The sequence below is a fragment of the Dipodomys spectabilis genome, unplaced genomic scaffold (assembly GCF_019054845.1).
Source record: "Dipodomys spectabilis isolate Male_0828 unplaced genomic scaffold, ASM1905484v1 ptg000108l, whole genome shotgun sequence".
NCBI lineage: Eukaryota > Metazoa > Chordata > Mammalia > Rodentia > Heteromyidae > Dipodomys > Dipodomys spectabilis.
Genome location: NW_024870785.1, coordinates 4,654,268 through 4,674,445, shown reverse-complemented (window position 1 = coordinate 4,674,445; position 20,178 = coordinate 4,654,268). Strand labels below are relative to the sequence as shown.

Sequence of the window (20,178 nt, the reverse complement as noted above, 5' to 3'; positions counted from 1 at the left end):
GCGACCCCGCGCTGGGGCGAGCGCCGGCGGCGGCGGCCCCGCGCTTCCCACCGCCGTCCTTCGGGGCGGTGCTGCGGTAACCGCCGTCGAGCGGGTTGGAGCGCCCAGAAACCACTCCTTTCGACGGCGGTGGTTCCTGGGGTTCTCGCCCAAGTTCCAGGGACTCAGTACCATTTGGCTGAAAGCAAGGTTCGGGTTTCCCGCCTTTTCTTGGGGTTGGGGGAGATCGCCCCCCCCCCAAGATGTAACTTAGGCATCGCCGAGTACCCGACGTATCTTCCCTTCGTATGAACAGTGAGGGATTTGGACTGGGTGGGATGGGGCGTGCCTGTCAGGCCCAGAGCTTGGGAGGTTGAGGTTAGGAGGACTGTGAGTTCGAGGCCAACCTCAGCTACATGGACACTTCCAAGCCAGAGTGAACAGCTGTGTCTCTCACACACACACACGCACACACAGGGTGGGGAGAAGGGAAAAGTGTTTGCATTTTATTGTCCTGGCACTGTGTATGCGGTGGGTGTGGGTGTGAGCTTGAATGTGGTCTCACTCACTTGGCTCTTGTGGTCAAGGCTAACGCGCTACCACTTGAGCCACACCTTCGCTTGGTGGCTTTTTGCTGGTTACTCGGAGAGAAGAGTCTCGTGGATTTTCCTGTCCCGGGCTGGCTTAGAACTGTGATCCTCACTCAGATCTTGAGTAGCTGGGATTACTGGCATGAGCCACCAGCACTGGGCATAAAATTTTATTTCTTATATATGTTCCGGTAAAAAGCCAGTTTAAAGCCGGACACTAGCGGCTCCCACCTGTAGTCTTAGCTACTCAGACACTTATCTCCAATTAACCAACAGAAATAGGAAGTGGTATTGTGGCTCCAAGTGGCAGAGGAAGTAGCCTTGAGTTAAAAAGCACCTGCCCGGAGTCCAAGTTCCACGACCAACAACAACCACAAAAGGCCATTTAGCAATGAAAGAAAAGTAAACTTGGGCACACTTTTCAGACAAATAACCAACCTCAGCTTGCCCAAAGTCATGCAGAATTCAGTTTCCTCTATGTGGATTAGAAACAGTATTTGCTAAGGCCATTTTCTCACTAGTTTTCTAAAAGGAACAAAAATCTGAATTCATATTCATATTCTTATCCCTCACATATACAGTGAAAGGAAAAATAACTATACTCCTAAAATAGTCTTTATTTTTCTTAATCATGAATCTCTTTAATTTTCAAGAGTTTGGATGCCTAAGGAAGATCATTTGCAGACTGCTTTTGGAACCCAAGAAAATGGATCCCAGCAGTGACTACCATTTCCTCAATCAGATTTTGTGGAGGAGAGTGAAACTCACCTTGGTGTCTGGAGTCTTCCAGGGTGTGCTCCAGCACGTGGATCCCAACAAGATGGTTGTCCTGAAGAAAGGTTTTGTTCTATTTGTCAGAAGAAGTTTTTAAGAAATTATTGACTTGGACATGGTGCTGGTGGCTCACACCTGTAATCCTTGCTACTCAGGAGACTAAGATCTGAGGATCACAGTTCAAAGCCAGCCTGCACAGGAAAGTCTGTGAGACTCTTATCTCCAATAAACCACCAGAAAATCAGAAGTGGCACTGTGGCTCAAGTGGTAGAGTGCTTGCCTTGAGCTGAAGAGCTCAGGGACAGTGCCCAGGCCCAGAGTTCAAGGCCCATGACCAAGAAAAAAAAGGAAAAGAAATTACTGACTTGGAATCAGTAAGACATATATAGTAATAAGAGGCCCCCCCATCCAAAAAAAAAAACGTCTAATAAGAACAGAGATTGGCATAAAAGTCAGACAGGGTGATATTCCCACTGCTTCAGCAGACTGAGGCCTGCATTTGAATCCCAACTGCTTTTCACCCACACTGCAAAACCCTGAGCTAGTTATCAAATTTTCTGAGCTCCAGATCTCTCTGGAATGGAGATAATGAAATGCCTGCCCCAGGGTGAGCATTAAAAAAAAATTAAAAATGGGGGGTTGAACTCAAGGCACTGTCCCTAAGCTTTTTCACTGAAGGCTGGTTTGAGCCATAGCTCTCCTTCCAGCTTCTTGGTGGTTAATTGGGAATAAGACTTCACTGGACTTTCCTGCGCAGGCTGGCTTCATACTGAAATTCCCTGATCTCAGCCTCCTCAATACTAGGATTACAGCATGAGCCACCAGTGCCTGGCTTGACCCTGAACTTAATATGAACTATCATAGCAGCTTTAGAAGTAATTGCCTTTCCTAATTTTTTTTCTGTAGTTACATAGAGTATATGTAAATAGCAATATAATAAATAGTCCTCAGGCTCAAGGTCTTAGAATGTTCTTAGGAGAATTTTAAATTCAGTGTACTGGTGGTGCTCTTTTTATTTTCTCTTAGAAGGACCTTTCTGAATTTTACTTTGCTCTTGATCATCTTTGCTTCCAAGCTGAAGCTTTGTGATTTTATTACTGATTCTTCCTTCCTTGAGGAAAATCATCAGGTGTTTTGCTTTTGGTTGGTTGTATTTGGTGGTACTGGGGTTTGAACTCAGGGCCTTGCACTTGCCAGGCAGGACCTTTTCCTACAGCTCCTTTGTATCTGTGCTGCGATCTATGCTTTTCCACGTTGTGGAGGATGGATGACAGGTATATACCCCTGAGCCCAGACATAGTGCTTCTCCCTCTACCTCACCACCACACATAGCTGAGCTAACCAGCACATGCCATTAAGCCCAGACATTGGTGGAGATGCACTCTCCTCAACTTTTTATGCCCAGGCTGGCCTCAAAACATGATCCTCTGATCTCTTCCTCCTGAGTAGCTAGAATTATAGACTTGAGCCATTTTCCTCCAGCAATTTGGAGATACAAAAAAACAAAACAAAATAAAACCCAGACTTCAGAAATTTGTCATCATATTCTCCTAACGTTTTAGGGATATACTACTTTTTTATTAACCAAGTGAATTGCTTTTGTAACAGTGAAGAATGTGGAGAGTGGCCGGAGCACCCCGGGAGTGAAGCTGTTTTTTGGGCATGAGATCATAAATGGTGAGCGTCTCTGTTCACTGAACGTTGGTATTGGGAGTGCAGGAGTTCTTTTGTTTCTTTTCTGCCTCTAGCCAATGTTTGAAATAAAACAAGATGGCTTTTCTTGCTTTTTTTTTTTTTTTTATTTTTTTGGTCGGTCGTGGGGCTTGAATCTGGGCCTGGGCGCTGTCCCTCAGCTCTTCAGCTCAAGGCGAGTTCTCTACCACTTGAGCCACAGCGCCATTTCCGGTTTTCTAGTGGTTTATTGGAGATAAGAGTCTCACAGACTTTCTTGCCCTGGCTGGCTTTGAACTGTGATCTTCAGATCTCATCCTCCTGAGTAGCTAGGATTACCAGCATGAGCCACCGGCGCCCAGCTGTTCAGAACAGTCTTACAGAATTGGAATCATTGTGATTTCCAATGTGAGGTCTGCTGGTGCTTGGCACTAGAGACACAGTCCATAAGCAGAGTCAGGAAACTGAAAAGAGACAGGTGGTCTTATTTGATAAGCTAGTTAAAACATCACTGCCAAGCGCCAGTGGCTCACGCCTGTAATCCTAGCTACACAGGAGGCTGAGATCTGAGGATCATGATTCAAAGTCAGCCCGAGCAAGAACATCTTACCTTCAATAAACCATGAGAAAACCAGAAGAGGCTCTGTGGCTCAATTGGTAGAGCGCTAGCCTTGATCTGAAGAGGTGAGGAACAGCGCCCAGGCCCAGAGTTCAAGCCCCACGACTGACCAAAAAAAAAAAAAAAAAAATCATAGTCAGGTGCCTCATGTCTATAATCCTAGCTGCTCAGGATCACAGTTTGAAGCCAGCCTGGGCAGGAAAGTCTGTGAGACTCTTTATCTCCAATAAACTACAAAAAAAAAAAAAAAAAGCTGGAAGTAGAGCTGTGGTTCAAGTGGTAGAACACTAGCCTTAAGCACAGAAAATCAGAACAGCCCCCAGGCCCAGAGTTCAAGCCCCACGCATGCATATGCAAACACACACACACACAAGTACACAAATCATTACAGGCTCAACATCTGTTCCCCATCCCTTTTATCCCTTTTCTGAAAAGTTAGGACCAAATGTCTCAGATTCCTGAATTCTTTTGGATTTTTAGAAAACATAACTCAAGTATATGCCATTCCTATGTCATAACCCCCAAATCTGTGAGTGATTAAAGAGAAAGCCTTCTAGCAGTCTGTAGTGTGCAGGAAGTTGCGGGAAGATTGAGAAGAACAAATCTCTAGAGCCAGGACAAATGATCACAAGGCAACTTGGAGGCAAAATGAAAGTACCAGGAAGCCAGAGCTGTCATCTTGGGCATTTGCAGTACTTTGGACAGTCACGTTTGGCCCTGTACTTTGCTGGCTGGGGAGGGCTTCTGGGGAGTAACATTTCCAGTGTGCTTTGCATAGTCACGCTGGATGTAAGGGGCTGGGGTGGATGATTGCTTTCCACATGGAAGCTGTAGGAAGCCATCTCTTTCTTTTTCAGTGGAACTACTGGACGAAGTGGAGCAAGGTGCAGCGGGGGAAAAGACATCTTCCATTAGGTATGACGGCATCATTCTCTGTGTGAGGAGGTTTTCCACTTGCACACGTGAGGTTAGACTTAACTCTGATCCGTTAGATGCTTGATACCTAAAATGACCTGGGGAAATAGAAATGAGAAGGAAAACATGAGTGCATTCTTCTAGCACCCTCCAGCTGAGACTGGAAGCAGTGGACGAATGAACCCCTTTTTAATGAGGTGACACAGTCCTTGCTGTGAAATGAGGGGCAAAAGCTGTCTGTAGACAGTAACCAGTAACAAGTTCATTTCATGGTTGTTGTTTTTGGTTTTTTATTTTTGTTTTTGTTTTGGTAAGGATAGTCTAACCACTGAGAGAGACAGGATGGATAAAATGAAAGATGAAGACCTAAACATATGTGAACCTGTATCACCTCCACCGGAGGCGCTGACTACCTCTCTGCTCAGTGATCTCAAATACAGTCCATCAGGTGAGCACTGACACAGAAAATCTAGGCGTTTTTGTTGTTGGTTGTGGTGGTCATAAGGCATGAACTCCAGGCCTGGTCACTGTCCCTGAGCTCTTTTGCTTAAGGCTAATGCTCCACTACTTTTTTTGTTGTTGTTGTTGTTGGCCTGAACTCTGGGCCTGGGCGCTGTCCCTCAGCTCTTCAGCTCAAGGCTAGTGCTCTACCACTTGAGCCACAGCACCACTTCTGGCTTTTTCTGCTTCTGTTTGGAGGAATCGAACCCAGGGCCTCATGCATGCAAGGCAAGCACTCTACCACTGAGCCACCTTCCCAGCCCCTGCTCTACCACTTTGGGCCACAGCACCACTTCTGGCTTTCTAGTAGTTAATAGGAGTTCTCATGACCTTTCCTGCCTGGGCTGACTTTGAACCTCGATCCTCAGATCTCAGCCTCCTGAGTCACTAGGATTATAGGCGTGAACAATTCTAGGCTCTTCGCTGGGGCTCAGAACTCTTTGCAGTTGGCAAAAGAGAGGCTCAGTGGAGCCATTGCTCCTCGGCCCTCAGTTAAGATAAGCATCTTGATTCAGTTGCTTATTTGCTATGTAAAGGATACTTTGTGCCAGGCATTGGGCTCTGCACAAGAGACAGATAATACATAAGATAAATGAGTAACTACATTCAGTATGCTGCTGCCAGATGCTGAGCAAGAAGGTAAGTATGTGGATAAGGTAGTTTTGCAACTCTAGGGTATCTAGGACACCCCCTTACTGAGGCTCTTTCTTTTCAGCGTTGTATTTTTTTTAATTGGTATATAGTAATTGTACAAAGGAGTTTCCTTGTGACAGTGCCATCCATGCATGCATATAGTGTACTTGATCAAATTTACTCTCTATTACTTTGTGTGTGTGTTGGTCGTGGGGCTTGAACTCTGGGCCTGGGTGCTTTCCCTCAGCTCTTCAGCTCAAGGCGAGCGCTCTACCACTTGAGCTACAGCACTACTTGCGGTTTTCTGATGGCGTTTATTGGAGATAAGAGCCTCACAGACTTTCCTGCCCAGGCTGGCTTTCAACAGGGATCCTCAGATCTCAGCTTCCTGAATAGCTAGGATTACAGGCATGTATCACCAGTGCCCGGTGTAACATTGTCTTTTTGTGTGTGTGCTGGTCCTGGGGCTTGGACTCAGGGTCTGAACGCTGTCCCTGAGCTTTTTTGCTCAAGGTTAGTACCCTACCACTTTTGCCACAGTACCACTTCCAGCTTTTTGGTGGTTAATTTGAGATTAGAGTGTCATGGACTTTAGTACCCAAACCATGATCCTGATATCACAGCCTTTTGAGAAGCTAGGATTATAGATGTGAGCCACCAGTGCCCAGCTGTTATTGTTTGTTCTAATGATAGCCATCTGACAGAATCTCTGTTTGATTTTTGTTTCCTTTATGATTAATGATACTGAACATTTTGTATTTATTGGCCACTTGCACTTTTTCTAGAGCTATTTGATTCATTTTCCATTTATTATTTGGATTATTTATTCTTTTGGTATGTAATTTTTGGAAGTGGACATTTTGGCAGTATGAAGTTTGCTAGTTTTGTACAACAAATATTTACCAAATGGTCATTGTCTGTTTTGCTTTGCAGATACTTTTGAAAATTGGATCCAATCCCATTTGTGATGTTCTTTTTTTTTTTTTGCCAGTCATGGGGCCAGAACTCTGGGCCTGGGCACTGTCCCTGAGCTCTTCAGCTCCAGGCTAGTGCTCTACTACTTGAGCCACAGCACCACTTCCGGCTTTTTCTGCTTATGTGGTACTGAAGAATTGAACCCAGGGCTTCATGCATGCAAGGCAAGCACTCTACCACTGAGCCACCTTCCCAGCCCCCCATTTATGATCTCTTGCCTTCCTTTTCTCAACAGTTGAGTTCCTATTCAGAAAGGCAAAACCACTGGGTGCCAGTGGCCCACACCTGTCATCCTAGCTACCTATTAAGGAGGCTAAGATCTGAGGATTGCGGTTCAAAGCCAGCCTGGGCACAAAAGTCTCCAATAAACCACCAGAAAACCAGAAGTGGCGCTGTAGCTCAAATGGTAGAGCACTAGCCTTGAGCTGAAGAGGTGAGGGACAGCACCCAGGCCTAGAGTTCAAGCCCCAGGACTGACAAAAAAAAAAAGGCAATACCTAGTTGAGTCTGAGGACTCAAGCCTATGATCCTATTTGAAAGGCAGAGATGGGGGCGGGGGGAGGGATTGAAGTTTAAGGCTAGCCCAGGTTAAAAAAAAAAAAAAAAAAATTCATGAGCCCAACACTGGTGGCTCAGGCCTGTAATCCTAGCTACTCAGGAGCTGAGATCTGAACATGGCAGTTTGAAGCCAGCCCAGGCAAGAAAGACCCTTAAGTGGCACTGTGGCTCAAGTGGTAGAGCACTAGCCCTGAGCTGAAGAGCTGAGGGACAGCGCCCAGGTGCAGAGTTGAAGCCCCATGACCGACCAAAAAAAAAAAAGTTCATGGAATTTTGTCTGCACCAATGGCTAAGTAGTATTTTTTGGTGGTGCTGGGTTTGTCATTTTTTTTTTTCTTTCTTTTTTTTGCCAGTCCTGGGGCTTGAGCTCTGGGCCTGGCTCTGTCCCTGAGCCTCTCTGTGCTCAAGGCTAGTGTTCTACCACTTGAGCCACAGCACCACTTCTGGCTTTTTCTGTTTAGATGGTACCAAGGAATCAAAGCCAGGGCTTCATGCACGTTAGGCAGGCACTCTACCGATGAGCTACATTCCCAGCCCAGTGGTATTAGGTTTGAACTCAAGGATTCCTGCTTGTTAGGCAAATACTCTACCACTTGAACCATGTCCCCATCTTTTGCTTTAGCTATTTTTCAGATAGGCTCTTGCTTTTGCCTGGGGCTAACCTACCTCTGAGTCGCACTTCACATGCTCCAACATGATTGGCTTGTCCTTTGAGATGGGATCCCAGTACCGTTTTGCCTGAGCTAGCCAGAAACTGTGATACTCCTATCTTCACCTCTGGTGTAGCTGGGATTATAGGTATAAGCCACTGTACAGGTTTCTCTGATTTGTTTTTTTTCAACGTAGGCAGTCAGGTATAAACTTTCCTCTTAGTACTGCCTTTGCTGTGACCCAAAAGTTTTGGTAAGATGTACTTTCATTTCCATGTGCTTCTAGTAGTGTTTTTTATTTCTTTGTATTTCTTTGATGAACACACTAAACATTGAGAAATGAATTATTAATCTGGTAGCTGGCTTATGGCTATAATCATAACTACTCAAGAGGCTGAGATCTGAGGATCAAGATTTGAAGCCAGTCCAGGCAGAAAAGTCTGCAAGACTCCATCGCTAGCTAACTCCCCAAATGTTGGTCTGTGGTCTGTGGCATGGCTCTGCGCAAGCAAGCTGAGTGAGAATGTGAAACCCTGAGTTCAAGCCTTAGTACTGGCACACACAAAAAAATGGTAGAGGGCTGGGATATAGCTCAGTGGCAACGCGCTTGCCTAGCAAGAGCAACATCCTGGGTTCAATCCCCAGTACCAGAAAAGACAAGAGCAGAAAAAAATCCAGTTTAAAAAATTTGGTAGAGCCAGACACCAGTGACTCACGTTGTAATCCTAGCTACTGGGGGTACTGAGCTCTGAGGACCACAGTTCAACGCCAGCCTAGGCAAGAAAGTCCACGAGATTCCAATAAGCTACTCACAAAACACTGAAAGAGGGGCTGTGGCTTATGTGGTAGAGCCACTTGAGTGAAAAAAGCTCAGAGAGAGTGCTCAGGCCCTGAGTTCAAGCCCCAAGACAGGCACAGGAATAAAATTGATGAGGCTCTTGTTTGGTATTAATTGACAAACTGGCTGGCAGTTATTAGTATGCACTGCATGAGAGACTGACACAGATAATAATGAGTTTGACCAAGATTAGAGGGAGGAACATGGTCTTCTCAAGGATGGGAGTGAATTTATGGCTTCCTTCTCTCATAGAGGAAGAGGAAGTGACATACACAGTCATTGATCAGTTCCAACAGAAGTTTGGTGCTGCGGTAAGTATTGCTCTCTGTCCTTCCCAGGCCTGGTTCCACATAGGTATCCTGTCTGTGTCTCCTTGATTTCTTTCATTGTAAGTTCCGTGGTGTTGAGCCAGGCACTGGTGACTCTCATCTGTAATCCTAGCTATTATGGAGACTGATATCTGAGGATCGTTGTTCAAAGCCAGCCCAGGCAGGAAAGTCCATGAGATTCTCATCTCCAATGAACCACCAGAAAACTGGAAGTTGCTCTGTGGCTAAAGTGATAGAGCGCTTGCCTTGAGCTGAAGAGCACAGAGACAGCGCCCGGCCCAGAGTTCAAGACCCACGACCAAAAAAAAAAAGTTCTGTGGTGTTGTTCTTACTAACTTGATGGAATTAATATATGTCAATCTATTCTAAGATGTGGAGTAAAACAATAATTGAGACAAAATTCTAGCCCTTAGAAGACCTTACATTCTGTGTGTGCGTGCGGACATGTGTGCACATGCATGTATTTGTCTGCTGGTACTGAGGCACATGCGTGTATTTGTCTGCTGGTACTGAGGCTTGGACTCAGGGCCTGAGTACAATCTCTCAGCTTTTTCACTCAAGGCTAACATTCTATTACTTGAGTCACTCTCCACTTCCTACTTTGTTCTGGGTGGTTAATTGGAGTTAGAGTTTCACAGTCTTCCCTGCCTGGGCTGGCATCAAACCTTGGTACTCACATCTCAGTCTCCCCAGTAGCTAGGATTATAGACATGAGCCATCAGTGCCTAGCAAAAGTGGGAAATAATTGCTATGAAGAAAAACCGAGCACAGTTAGGAATGCATAGTGCAGGGAGGTACTATTTTATGTGGGACTGATCGAGACAACTTCTCTGGAGAGATGACTTTGGAACAGGGATTTGGAGGAAGTAAGAGAGTGAGCTATGTGACTCTATTGCTTGGGAAGAATTTTCAAAATGTAGAATTAGAGCTGGGCGCTGGTGGCTCATGCCTGTAATCCTAGCTACCCAGGAGGCTGAGATCTGAGGATCGCAGTTCAAAGCCAACCCAGGCAGGAAAGTTTGAGTCTCTTATCTCCAATAAACCACCAGAAAACCAGAAGTGGCGCTGTGGCTCAAGTGGTAGAGCGCTAGTCTTGAGCTGAAGAGTCCAGGGACAGTGCCCAGGCCCAGAGTTCAAGCCCCACAACTGACCAAAAAAAAAAGTAGAATTAGGCAGTGCAAAGGGCCTGAGGCTAAAGCATTCCTGATAGTGGAAGAACAGGGAGGTGGACAGGAAGGGGTGGGAGGCACACCAGGTATGTTCAGCAGTTGGTTGAATCATCTTTTTTCTGTCACAGTGTTACTGTCCTGTACTGATGGGCAGTGGCCATTGTGCTACTCAGCAGCCACTGCTGTCTCTTGGGCCTGCAAGTCTCCTTACCCAACTCCCTTCTAAGTGCTTAGCAATTACTAGAAGCATTTCCAGTCCTATTTGACTGAGCTGAAAAGTCTGAAATTTTCTGACTTAGACTTACTCATTTACTTGTTTGTTTATGCTGGTTATGGGGCCTGAACTCAGGGCCTGGGCACTGTCCCTGAGCTTCTCTGCTCAAGGCGAGCATACTACCACTTGGAGCCACAGTGCCACTTCTAGTTTTCTGGTGGTGATATGAGTCTCATGGACTTTCCTGCCTGATCTGGCTTTGAACTCAGATCCCCGGGATCTCAGCCTCCTGAGTAGCTAGGATTACAGGCTTGAGCCACTGGCACCCAGCTAGAAAGAAACCTTTTAGCCATCTCACTCAACCCCTCCCCAGCAGCTGGCAACTACTAATTTCTTTCTGTATAGATTTGCCTATTCAGGATGTTGCACACGCATGGATCATGGTGATCTTCTTGGACCAGCTTTGTTTACTTGGCATAATATTCTCAAAGTTCATTCACCTTGTAGGAAGTTTCAGTATTTCGAATAGGGCTGTTTTGTACTCATCAGATTAGTACATTGAAGGACATGGTCTTTTGATTGTAGTTGCCATTGGCGATGTCACTGTGCCATTGTTTGATCCCTGGAGCTTCTTCTCTTTCCAGATGCTTCACATCAAGAAGCAGAGTGTCCTGAGCGTGGCTGCAGAGGGAGCCAATGTGTGTCGCCATGGGAAGCTGTGCTGGCTTCAGGTAAGTGGGTTTTTTCAAAACTTGTGATTCTGAAATAACTGTAGATTTACTAGTTCCTTCTCTCTTTCTCTCTTTCTCTTGTGCTTGCCCTGAGGTTTGAACTCGGGGCCTAGGCGCTGTCACTGAGTTTATTTACTTAAGGCTAACTCCCTACCACTTGACACACAACTCCACTTCCGACTTTGTGATAGTTAATTCAAGATAAGACTTTCCTGCCCAAGCTGGCTTTGAACCCCAATCCTCAAATCTCAGCCTCCTGATTTTTGTTGTTGTTGTTGTCAGTTGTCAGGCTTGAACTCATGGCGTAGGCACTGTCCCCGAGCTTTTTCACTCAAGGCTAGCATTCTACCACTCTGAGCCACAGTGCCACTTCCAGTTTTCTGGTGGTTAATTGGAGATAGGAGTCTCATGGGCCTGGGGCTTAGTGGTAGAGTGCTTGCCTAGCAGTACCACATACACAGAAGAAGCTAGAAGTGGCACTTGTGGCTCAAGTGGTAGAGTGCTAGCCTTGAGCTGAAGAGCTCAGGGACAGTGCCCAGGTCCTGAATTCAAGCCCCAGGACTGGCAAAAAAAAAAAAAAAAAAGTTCCACTGTTCTAATCATACCTTGGTCTTTTCTGTGGCCAGCCCCCACCTCCTCCCTTCCAAAGTTCTGTAGCACCATCAGGCATCTCATTAGCAGCGTATACAAAGGATGTTCATCATCTTGGAGACTCCAGCTTAGAAACTATACAGGAGGAAGAACAATTTTTTTTTTTTTTGGTCAGTCATGGGGCTTGAACTCTGGGCCTGGGCGCTGTCCCTCAGCTCTTCAGCTCAGGGCGAGCGCTCTACCACTTGAGCTACAGCGCCACTTCCGGTTTTCTGGTGATTTATTGGAGGTAAGAGTCTCTCGGTCTTTCTTGCCCAGGCTGGCTTTGAACAATGATCCTCAGATCTCAGCCTCCTGAATAGCTAGGATTACAGGCGTGAGCCACCAGCGCCTGGCAGGAAGACCACATTTGTATTTCACAATACTGCAATTAGAATGCAGGGGTGAAAGTGGTTTAAGTTGTGACTATTGGCAATAAAAGTCTTAATTCACCTACTTATCCTTTTCTCTCCCTGAAAAATCTCAGTGGCTTTGTCTTGTGTGTGGGAGTGCTGGGTGTTAAACCCTTGCTCACACATGGACTCTGCTCACACATGGTCTGGACCACTGCATCATAACCAAGCTCATTGTGTCTTTTTTTTTTTTTTAACTTAAGATCGATTTAAACCTGTGTTTCCCTAGGAATCATTGATGTCTCTTGTTTGATCAACTGTGAAGATATTAAATATTTTTTGTCCCACGTCTTGTACTCTTGATCCTCAGATCTCCTTCGCCAGTTATTTAGCCTATGATATTGTCTATCATAGGTAGCCACAAATAGCCGAGTATACTTATTTGACATTTTCCTTTTGGGAAGTCGTGCTTTCAACAATGGACTTCAGATGATACTGGAAGACAAAAGAATTTTAAAGGTGAGTGTGGAAGCCATTCCCCAGGTAATAAGGTGACCAGCCAGGTTCTAATTGCTCTGTCTCCGTCTTCTGGCTCCTTAGGTAATCCATGACTGTCGTTGGCTTTCTGATTGCCTCTCTCACCAGTATGGAATCATGCTGAATAATGTCTTCGATACACAGGTATGTGAAGGGGCCTGGATCTGAACCAGTGTGTATAAATCCTGGTTGAAAATAATCCTGGTCTGATGAATAGTTTGTTTGTTGGTGTTGGTATCACATTCTGATATAAGGTGTTTGTATACTATATAAAAGCACTGACAAAAAGCCCCTATTGTTTTGGAATAAGCCAGGCATGGGTGGTTCATATCTGTAATCCTACCTACTCAGGAGGCTGACCTCTGAGGATCACAGTTCGAAGCCAGACTGGGCAGAAAAGTCCATGATCCTCTTATCTCCAATAAAATACTCAGAAAAAGCCAGAAGTTGCACTGCGGCTCAAATGGTAGAGAGCAAGCCAAAAGAGGCTTAGAGACAGCACCCAGGCCCTGAGTTCAAGCTCAGGATGGGCAAAAAAGGGAAAACAACAACAACAACAAAGCTTACTTTGGAATATGTTTTTTTCTTAGCTCTAGAGTTTGTCAAATAAGAAAAAAGGAAACAAGACCTGTACGTTATAGCATTTAAGAACTTAAGCAGTTTGGGAACAGACTAAAAGTCACATCCCTGCCTTTCCACATATGCTGCTCAAGGCATGTAGGTTGTTCTGGATTCCTTCCTTCCTGGCTTCCTGGCTTGCTTGCTTCCTTCCTTCCTTCCTTCCTTCCTCCCACCCTCCCCCCTCTCTTTCTTCCTCTCTCTCTCTTTTCCTCTTTCTTTCTTTCTTTCTCTTCTAGCACTAACCTAGGACCTTCACTTGCTAAGTTGGCTAAGTGCTAAGCTTGTGCTTTGCCACTGTATAAACTACGTCTATGCTTTGCTTACCCCAAAATGTAAAGAAACAGTTCAACAGTGCCTTAGGGCTCCTTTTCTTGAGCCTTGGTGCATACTAAAGAAGTGTTCTACCATTGAGCTGCATACCCAGCCCAGTCTGGACTTCCTTGTGAAGGAGAGCTTCAAACTCAGATCCTCTGATCTCAGCCTCCTGAGTAGCTAGGATTACAGGCGTGAGCCACTGGTGCCCAGCATCTGCCTCCCTAAAAGAATATTTACATCATGAGTGTGGTAGCCCAACCCTGCAGTGCAAGTACTGGGGAGCCTGAAGCAAGAGGCTCAAGTTAGGCTGCGTAGTGGGCTCCAAGCCAGCTTCAGCCACACAGTGAAACGCTGTCTCAAACCAAACACTGTGAGCCAGGCACTCGGTTCAGCCTGCAATCCTAGCTACTCAGGAGACTGAGATCTGCAGATCACGATTCCAGGCTGGTCCAGGCAGGAAAGTCTGTGAGACCCCAAATACCAAAAAGCCAGACTTATGGGTTAGGAAGGTGGCTCAGTGGTAGAGCTCTTGCCTTGCATGCATGAGGCCCTGGGTTCGATTCCTCAGCACCACATAAGCAAAAAAGAAAAAAGCCGGAAGTGGCTCTGCGGCTCAAGTGGTAGAGCACTAGTCTTGAGCTGAAGAGCTGAGGGACAGCGCCCAGGCCCAGAGTTCAGGCCCCATGACCAAAAAAAAAAAGCCAGAATTGGAGTTGTGACTCAAGTGGTAGAGCGCTAGCCTAAAGCACAGAAGCTTAGGGATGACACCCAGGCCTGGAGTTTAAGCCCCAGGACCAGTATACACACACACACACAGACACACACACCTTCTTAAAATAATTTTGTTCATGAGATAGTGTTCTGTGTGTGTCTTTTTCTAATACCACAGGTAGCAGATGTCCTTCAGTTTTCCATGGAAACAGGTGGCTTTCTTCCCAACTGCATCAGCACTTTGCAGGAGAGTTTAGTCAGACACCTTAAAGTTGCCCCTAAACACCTCTCTTTTCTCGAAGAAAGACACAGGCTCCTGGTGAGTATTAAAGGGGGTCCTATTTGAGGGCAATTTTTTTCCAGCGTTTTCTGAGAAGGACTAGTAGCCTGTTCTGTAGAGGAGTGACGGGTGGGTACCATGAAAGCAGCACACAGGCATTGCCAGAACATTCCTTGTGCCGGTGTGTGTACATGTGTGTGTGCACACGTGCATGCTTAAGTGCATGTGTTCGGCCAGTATGTGATTGAGCAACCTTTCAACAGTTACTTTCTCTAAAGTTTATTTACTATTCATTAAAAAAAAAATTGTTTCTAGGAAAATCCGGAAGTGTGGTTCACAAGACCTCTTCCACATGCTTTATTGAAAATTTTGGCCCTGGAAGCGACCTACCTTCTCCCCCTCCGCTTGGTACTTCTGGATGAGATGATGTCAGACCTAACCACCCTGGTGGATAGGTACCTGAACACCTATCGGGAAGGGTCTGCGGACCAGCTTGTAGGCACAGAGGTAGGGGATCTCTGTGGGTGTGTTTTCAGGACCCCTTTTCTGCCACTAGAGGGGGCTGTGTGAACACATTTGAACCAATACACTTGCCTTTTTATTGTTAGGTATAATGGAAGTAATTGTAAGGACTCTATTCAGAAATGTAGTTCACATAAACTTATTTTCCTTTTCTTTTCTTAGCCCACATGTATGGAGCTTCCAGAGGAACTACTACTACTAAAGGACTTCCAGAAGCAGCGCAGAGAGAGAGCAGAAAAAGAATACAGAGTAAATGCGCAGGGACTCCTAATAAGGACAGTGCTTCATCCAAAGCAATCAGTAATAGAGAAAGCAGGAAAGGAGGAACAAATCCAAGGCGTCTTAGTCTGTAAAAATTCTAAGGTAGAGAAAGTTCCAAGTTTTATATCTCGTGATTTTCAAAAGCATGTGAAGTCGCTGAAAGAATCTAAGCAAGCAACAACAAAAGTTCCGTTTCAGCTTCCCATGAAAGAAGAAGCCAGAAAGGATGCCAGTAATACACTCGCTGGCCCCGAGGACCAGAGGGACACGCAGGAAGATGGCCTGATGATCCCCAAGAATGCATTTCAGACAAGTTCTTCTTTGAAAGAAGAGATTGAACAGCTTCTGATGGTAAAAAGTAAGGAGGGTCTCACGTGCACAAAACAAGATGTTTCAGTGTCTCCTCTTCCTCAGGAAGCCAGAGTGGCACAGAGTGGTGCTGGTCCTCCTTTCCAAAGAGCTGTGACTTCCCCGCTTCCTCCCTGCCCAGCGCTGGAGAAGACAGAATCCTGGATGAATCCATCTCTAAATCTGCCTTAGATGCGCATAAGAGCACGAGGCTTTGAGTTCAAACCCCAGTAATGTGTACACACACACACACACACTCAGACACACATGGGACTTAGGACTTGGAGTTTGTTTTGAAGCAGGCACCATACAGGTACCTGGCTCACTTTCCCTACTATCTTTGGCCTTCTTCAATGCCTAAGTTTTCTCATGCTGTATGTTTGTTATATCTTCATAAGCTTCCAGGAACAATGACATCCTCATGCTTACTCACACATTCCTGATATTTGGTCTAGAGTGGGAATGGATAAGTTAAATAATGAAAGCGGTAAAATGTCTGATTATGTCACTGTGCAGAAATGTTCACAGTGGCCAGAGTAAATTACTTCTCATAATTCAGGTTTAAATGACTTGAGAAAGGGGAAAATATCTTAGGCTTAATATCAAGAAAAAAATCTAGTTTTTTAATTTAGTGAGGTTTTCTTCTTCTTCTTCTTTTTTTTTTTTTTTGGGTGCTGGGGCTTAAACTCAGGAACTAGGACCTGTCCATGAGCTTTTGTGCACAAGGCTCTCTACCACTTGACCCACAGCTTCACTTTTGGCCTTTTAATGGTTAATTGGAGATAAGAGTCTCATAGACTTTCATGCCCAGGCTGACTTTGAACTGTGATCCATGGAGTTCAGCCTCCTGAGTAGCTAGGATTACAGGTATGAGCCACCAGGGCCTGGTTTGGTGAAGTTTTCTTTTCCCTCTTAGACTGGTTAGGAAGGTTTTGTAAAATTCTTAGTCATTAGTTTAGTCCTTAGTGGCACACCTGTAGTTCCAGGACTGTGGAGGCTGAAGATGATGCAGAAAATACCAAGTTTAAGGCCAGCCTGGCTACAAAGCAAAACCCTATCACAAAAACAATGATAAAACATGTCTGACAACTTAACCCATACTTTTTTTCCTTCTTAAAGTATTAATTTTATGCTTGAATTTCAAATGCTTAGTCTGTTTATCAGAATTGTTTTTTTCGTTTTTGTTTCATATACTTTCAGAAAGTTTTGTCCATTTTCCTAACAGAGCAGTGGTTCTGGGCATCTATTTAGCTTGAAGGTTCACTCCATTCTGTGTGCCTAAGGTTGGTATGCTTTCTTAGAGGGACAGACATTTGTATTGAACTTTTTTTACATTGAAGATTTGTAAATTGATTTTTGTTATTGTTGTTGCCTGTCCTGGGCTTGAACTCAGGGCTTGGGCTCTGTCTCTGAGCCTCTCTGTGCTCAAGGCTTGCATCTAGCCTAGGCTTAAGCCACAGCGCCACTTCTGGCTTTTTCTGTTTATATGGTACTGAGGAATTGAATCCAGGCCTTCATGCATGCTAGGCAAGCCCTCTACCACTAAGTCACATCACCAACCCCAGTCATTCTTTTGTAAACAGTAAACCAATAAATGTGTTTTGGCATTGGGTTATCTCTCATTCAGCTTAATTGGATCCGATTAGAAAGTTATTAGAATGTATCTGTATTTCTAGGTCAGAATCTATATTAGAAATCTGTATTCTGAAGGAGTAACAATAGCACACTCTTGAAATCAGATCTTGGAGGTTGAGGTAAGAGGATCCAAGAGTTTGAGGTCATCCTGAGCTACATTTAAAAAAAAAATAGTCCTGCCTTTGTTACAGGACTAGATTACTATTACTCCTCCAGGAAATTGAGGGACAGCACAAGAGAAGCAACGTGCTTGTCTGCACAGACAACTCTGAGTGTTATTGAAAAGTTGCTGTGCATTCCTGAGCTCAAGAACACATGTGGGCTGGGTTTCAGGTGAAGGTAGGCACACTGGCAGGTTGCCTTGTCTCACCTGGTTTTTTGTTCAGAAAGCCACATGGGCCAATGTGGTTGCTGGTTCACCTTGATGAACACATCTTCAGAATGTGGTTAGTTTATTTTCACTCCAGAAAATAATTCCTACAAATTTCCTGGAATTTATGGTTTCTTTTTCTTTGCTTAAATTTTTTTTTCTTTATTGTCAGTCCTAGGGCTTGAACTCACGGTCTGGGCGCTGTCCCTGAGCTTGATTCCCTTAAGGCTGTTGCTTTACCACTTGAGCCACAGCTCCACTTTGAGCTTGTTAGTAATTGATTGGGGATAAGTCTCATGGACTTTCCTGCCCAACCTGGCTTCATACCATGGTCCTCAGAGCTCAGCCTCCTAAGTAGGATTATAGGCACAAGCTACCAGCACCTGGTCACCACATTTGAAGTTGTTTCTTCTGGATGTATTACCATTAACCTGTGTGTGTGTGTGTGTGTGTGTGTGTGTGTGTGTGTGTGTGTGTGTGTGTGTGTACATACGTAAACGTGCTACCAAATAAAATATATATTTTTTTTTATTTATTTATTTTGTCGGCCGTGGGGCTTGAACTCTGGGCCTGGGCGCTGTCCCTCAGCTCTTCAGCTCAAGGCGAGCGCTCTACCACTTGAGCTACAGCGCCACTTCCGGTTTTCTGGTGGTTTATTGGAGATAGGAGTCTCACGGTCTCTCCTGCCCGGGCTGGCTTTGAACCGCGATCCTCAGATCTCAGCCTCCTGAGTAGCTAGGATTACAGGCGTGAGCCACCAGCACCCAGCCAAATAAAATATTTTTAAAAGGACTTTCAGTGTGTAACTTTTTTGACTGAGGCACAACAGATCAGGGAAAATGAGGCATAGGGAACGGGAGCTCAGAATTTAGAGACAAACACTATTAATGAATGGAGCTTGAGCAACATCTCCATTTTTGGCTTTTTGGAGAAAAGAATCTCATGGAATTTCCTTCCTGGGCTGGCTTTGAACCTCTATCCTCACACTCAGTCTCCTGTACAGCTAGACTTACAGGCGTGAGCCACTGCGCTCCGTACCAAATACTGTCTTTGCATCATGCTGTGGCTTTCTCACTAAGCTGCAACATGTAGTTGGGAAGAAAAGAAACTTTCTCTGGTCTTGCTTGTTTGCCCAAGTATTAGTGTACTCTGAGACCTGAGCTTTCTGGTAAAATATCAGCCTACTAAACACAAAGCCCTGAGTTCAAACTGCAGTACTGCAAAATGGGAGGGAAAAAAGGCCTACTGGCTCATGCCTGTAATCCTAGATACTCAGGAGGCAATTAGAATCATAGTTCAGGGCTGGGAAGGTGGCTCAGTGGTAGAGTGCTTGTCTTGCATGCATGAGGCCCTGGGTTCAATTCCTCAGCACCACATAAACAGAAAAAGTCGGAAGTGGTGCTGTGGCTAAAGCAGTAGAGCGCTAGCCTTGAGCTGAAGAGCTAAGGGACAGGCCCAGGCCCAGAGTTCAGGCCCCACGACCAGACCCTCCAAAAAAAAAAAATCATAGTTCAAGGCCACTTGGGGCAAAAAAGTTAATGATACCCACCCCCATCTTAACCCATAAAAAGCTGGGTTCTAGGCTGGGCGCTGGTGGCTCGCCTGTAATCCTAGTTACTCAGGAGTCTGAGATCTGCGGATCATAGTTCAAAGCCAGCCAGGGCAGGAAAGTCCATGAGACTCCTTTATCAACAATTAACCACCAGAAAACGAAGTGGTGCTGTGGCTGAAGTGGTAGAGTACTTGCCTTGAGCTGAAGAGCTCAGGGACAGTGCCCAGGCCCAGAGTTCAAGCCCCATGACCAAAATAATAAATTTAAACTGCAAACCTATTCCTTCTTGGACCTTCCATATTTCTAGCAGTTGACTGTCCAGTGTAGCTAGTGGTGGCAGATTGAGACAAGACAATCTGTTCCCCAAGCTTTTTTTTTTTGGGGGGGGGGGCCAGTTGTGGGGCCTGAACTCTGAGCCTGGGCTCTGTCCCTCAGCTCTTCAGCTCAAGGCTAGTGCTCTACCACTTGAGCCACAGTGCCACTTCTGGCTTTTTTCTTTTTGCTTATGTGGTGCTGAGGAATTGAACCCAGGGCCTCATGCATGCAAGGCAATCGCTCTACCTCTGAGCCACCTTCCCAGCCCTCCTCAAGCTTTATTAAACAGTGTGTTTGAGAAATACTGACTCCTAAATGATATTTTGGGGTTTCATCACAGAATTCTTTCACCGACAGATTCATATACCTAAAACTCCTTTTCCCTCACCCTCCTAGCTTTGTCTATCTAAATTCTTTGTAGCCACCCAGACTTGTATCCTTTTCCAGATTTAATGTGAAAACAAGTCTCTGGAGGGCTCAGAACTCTTGGAAAACCAGGGACTCAACAAACAAGGGTTACCCTTTCCTAGTGCAGACGTGGCAAACTGTGTGGCCTGTTTTCCCCAAGTCTTGCTACAATCC

At 45.3% G+C, this 20,178-nt stretch overlaps 2 protein-coding genes across 2 annotated transcripts in view; both read left to right on the top strand.

The window, feature by feature from the left end:
• The window catches only part of Ehd4 (EH domain containing 4), a 738,029-nt gene that overhangs the window by 483,156 nt on the left and 234,695 nt on the right, over nt 1–20,178 (top strand). The gene's annotated exons all lie outside the window — the stretch shown is intronic.
• On the top strand, nt 105–16,403 carry Exd1 (exonuclease 3'-5' domain containing 1). Its single transcript, XM_042687907.1, has 12 exons — nt 105–189; nt 1,223–1,408; nt 2,952–3,020; nt 4,491–4,548; nt 4,869–4,996; nt 8,956–9,014; nt 11,060–11,146; nt 12,544–12,648; nt 12,730–12,810; nt 14,492–14,632; nt 14,909–15,100; nt 15,278–16,403. The coding sequence occupies exons 2-12, from the start codon at nt 1,276–1,278 to the stop codon at nt 15,914–15,916; spliced, it is 1,692 nt and encodes a 563-aa protein (XP_042543841.1). The 5' UTR covers nt 105–189; nt 1,223–1,275; the 3' UTR covers nt 15,917–16,403.

Bases quoted from the DNA above. Each gene is read 5' to 3' on its own strand.
- Exd1 (XM_042687907.1), top strand. From the start codon at position 1,276: ATGGATCCCAGCAGTGACTACCATTTCCTCAATCAGATTTTGTGGAGG. The intron at 1,409-2,951 runs GTTTTGTTCTAT...CTTTTGTAACAG, and splicing joins GATGGTTGTCCTGAAGAAAG to TGAAGAATGTGGAGAGTGGC. The intron at 4,549-4,868 runs GTATGACGGCAT...TGGTAAGGATAG, and splicing joins GAAAAGACATCTTCCATTAG to TCTAACCACTGAGAGAGACA.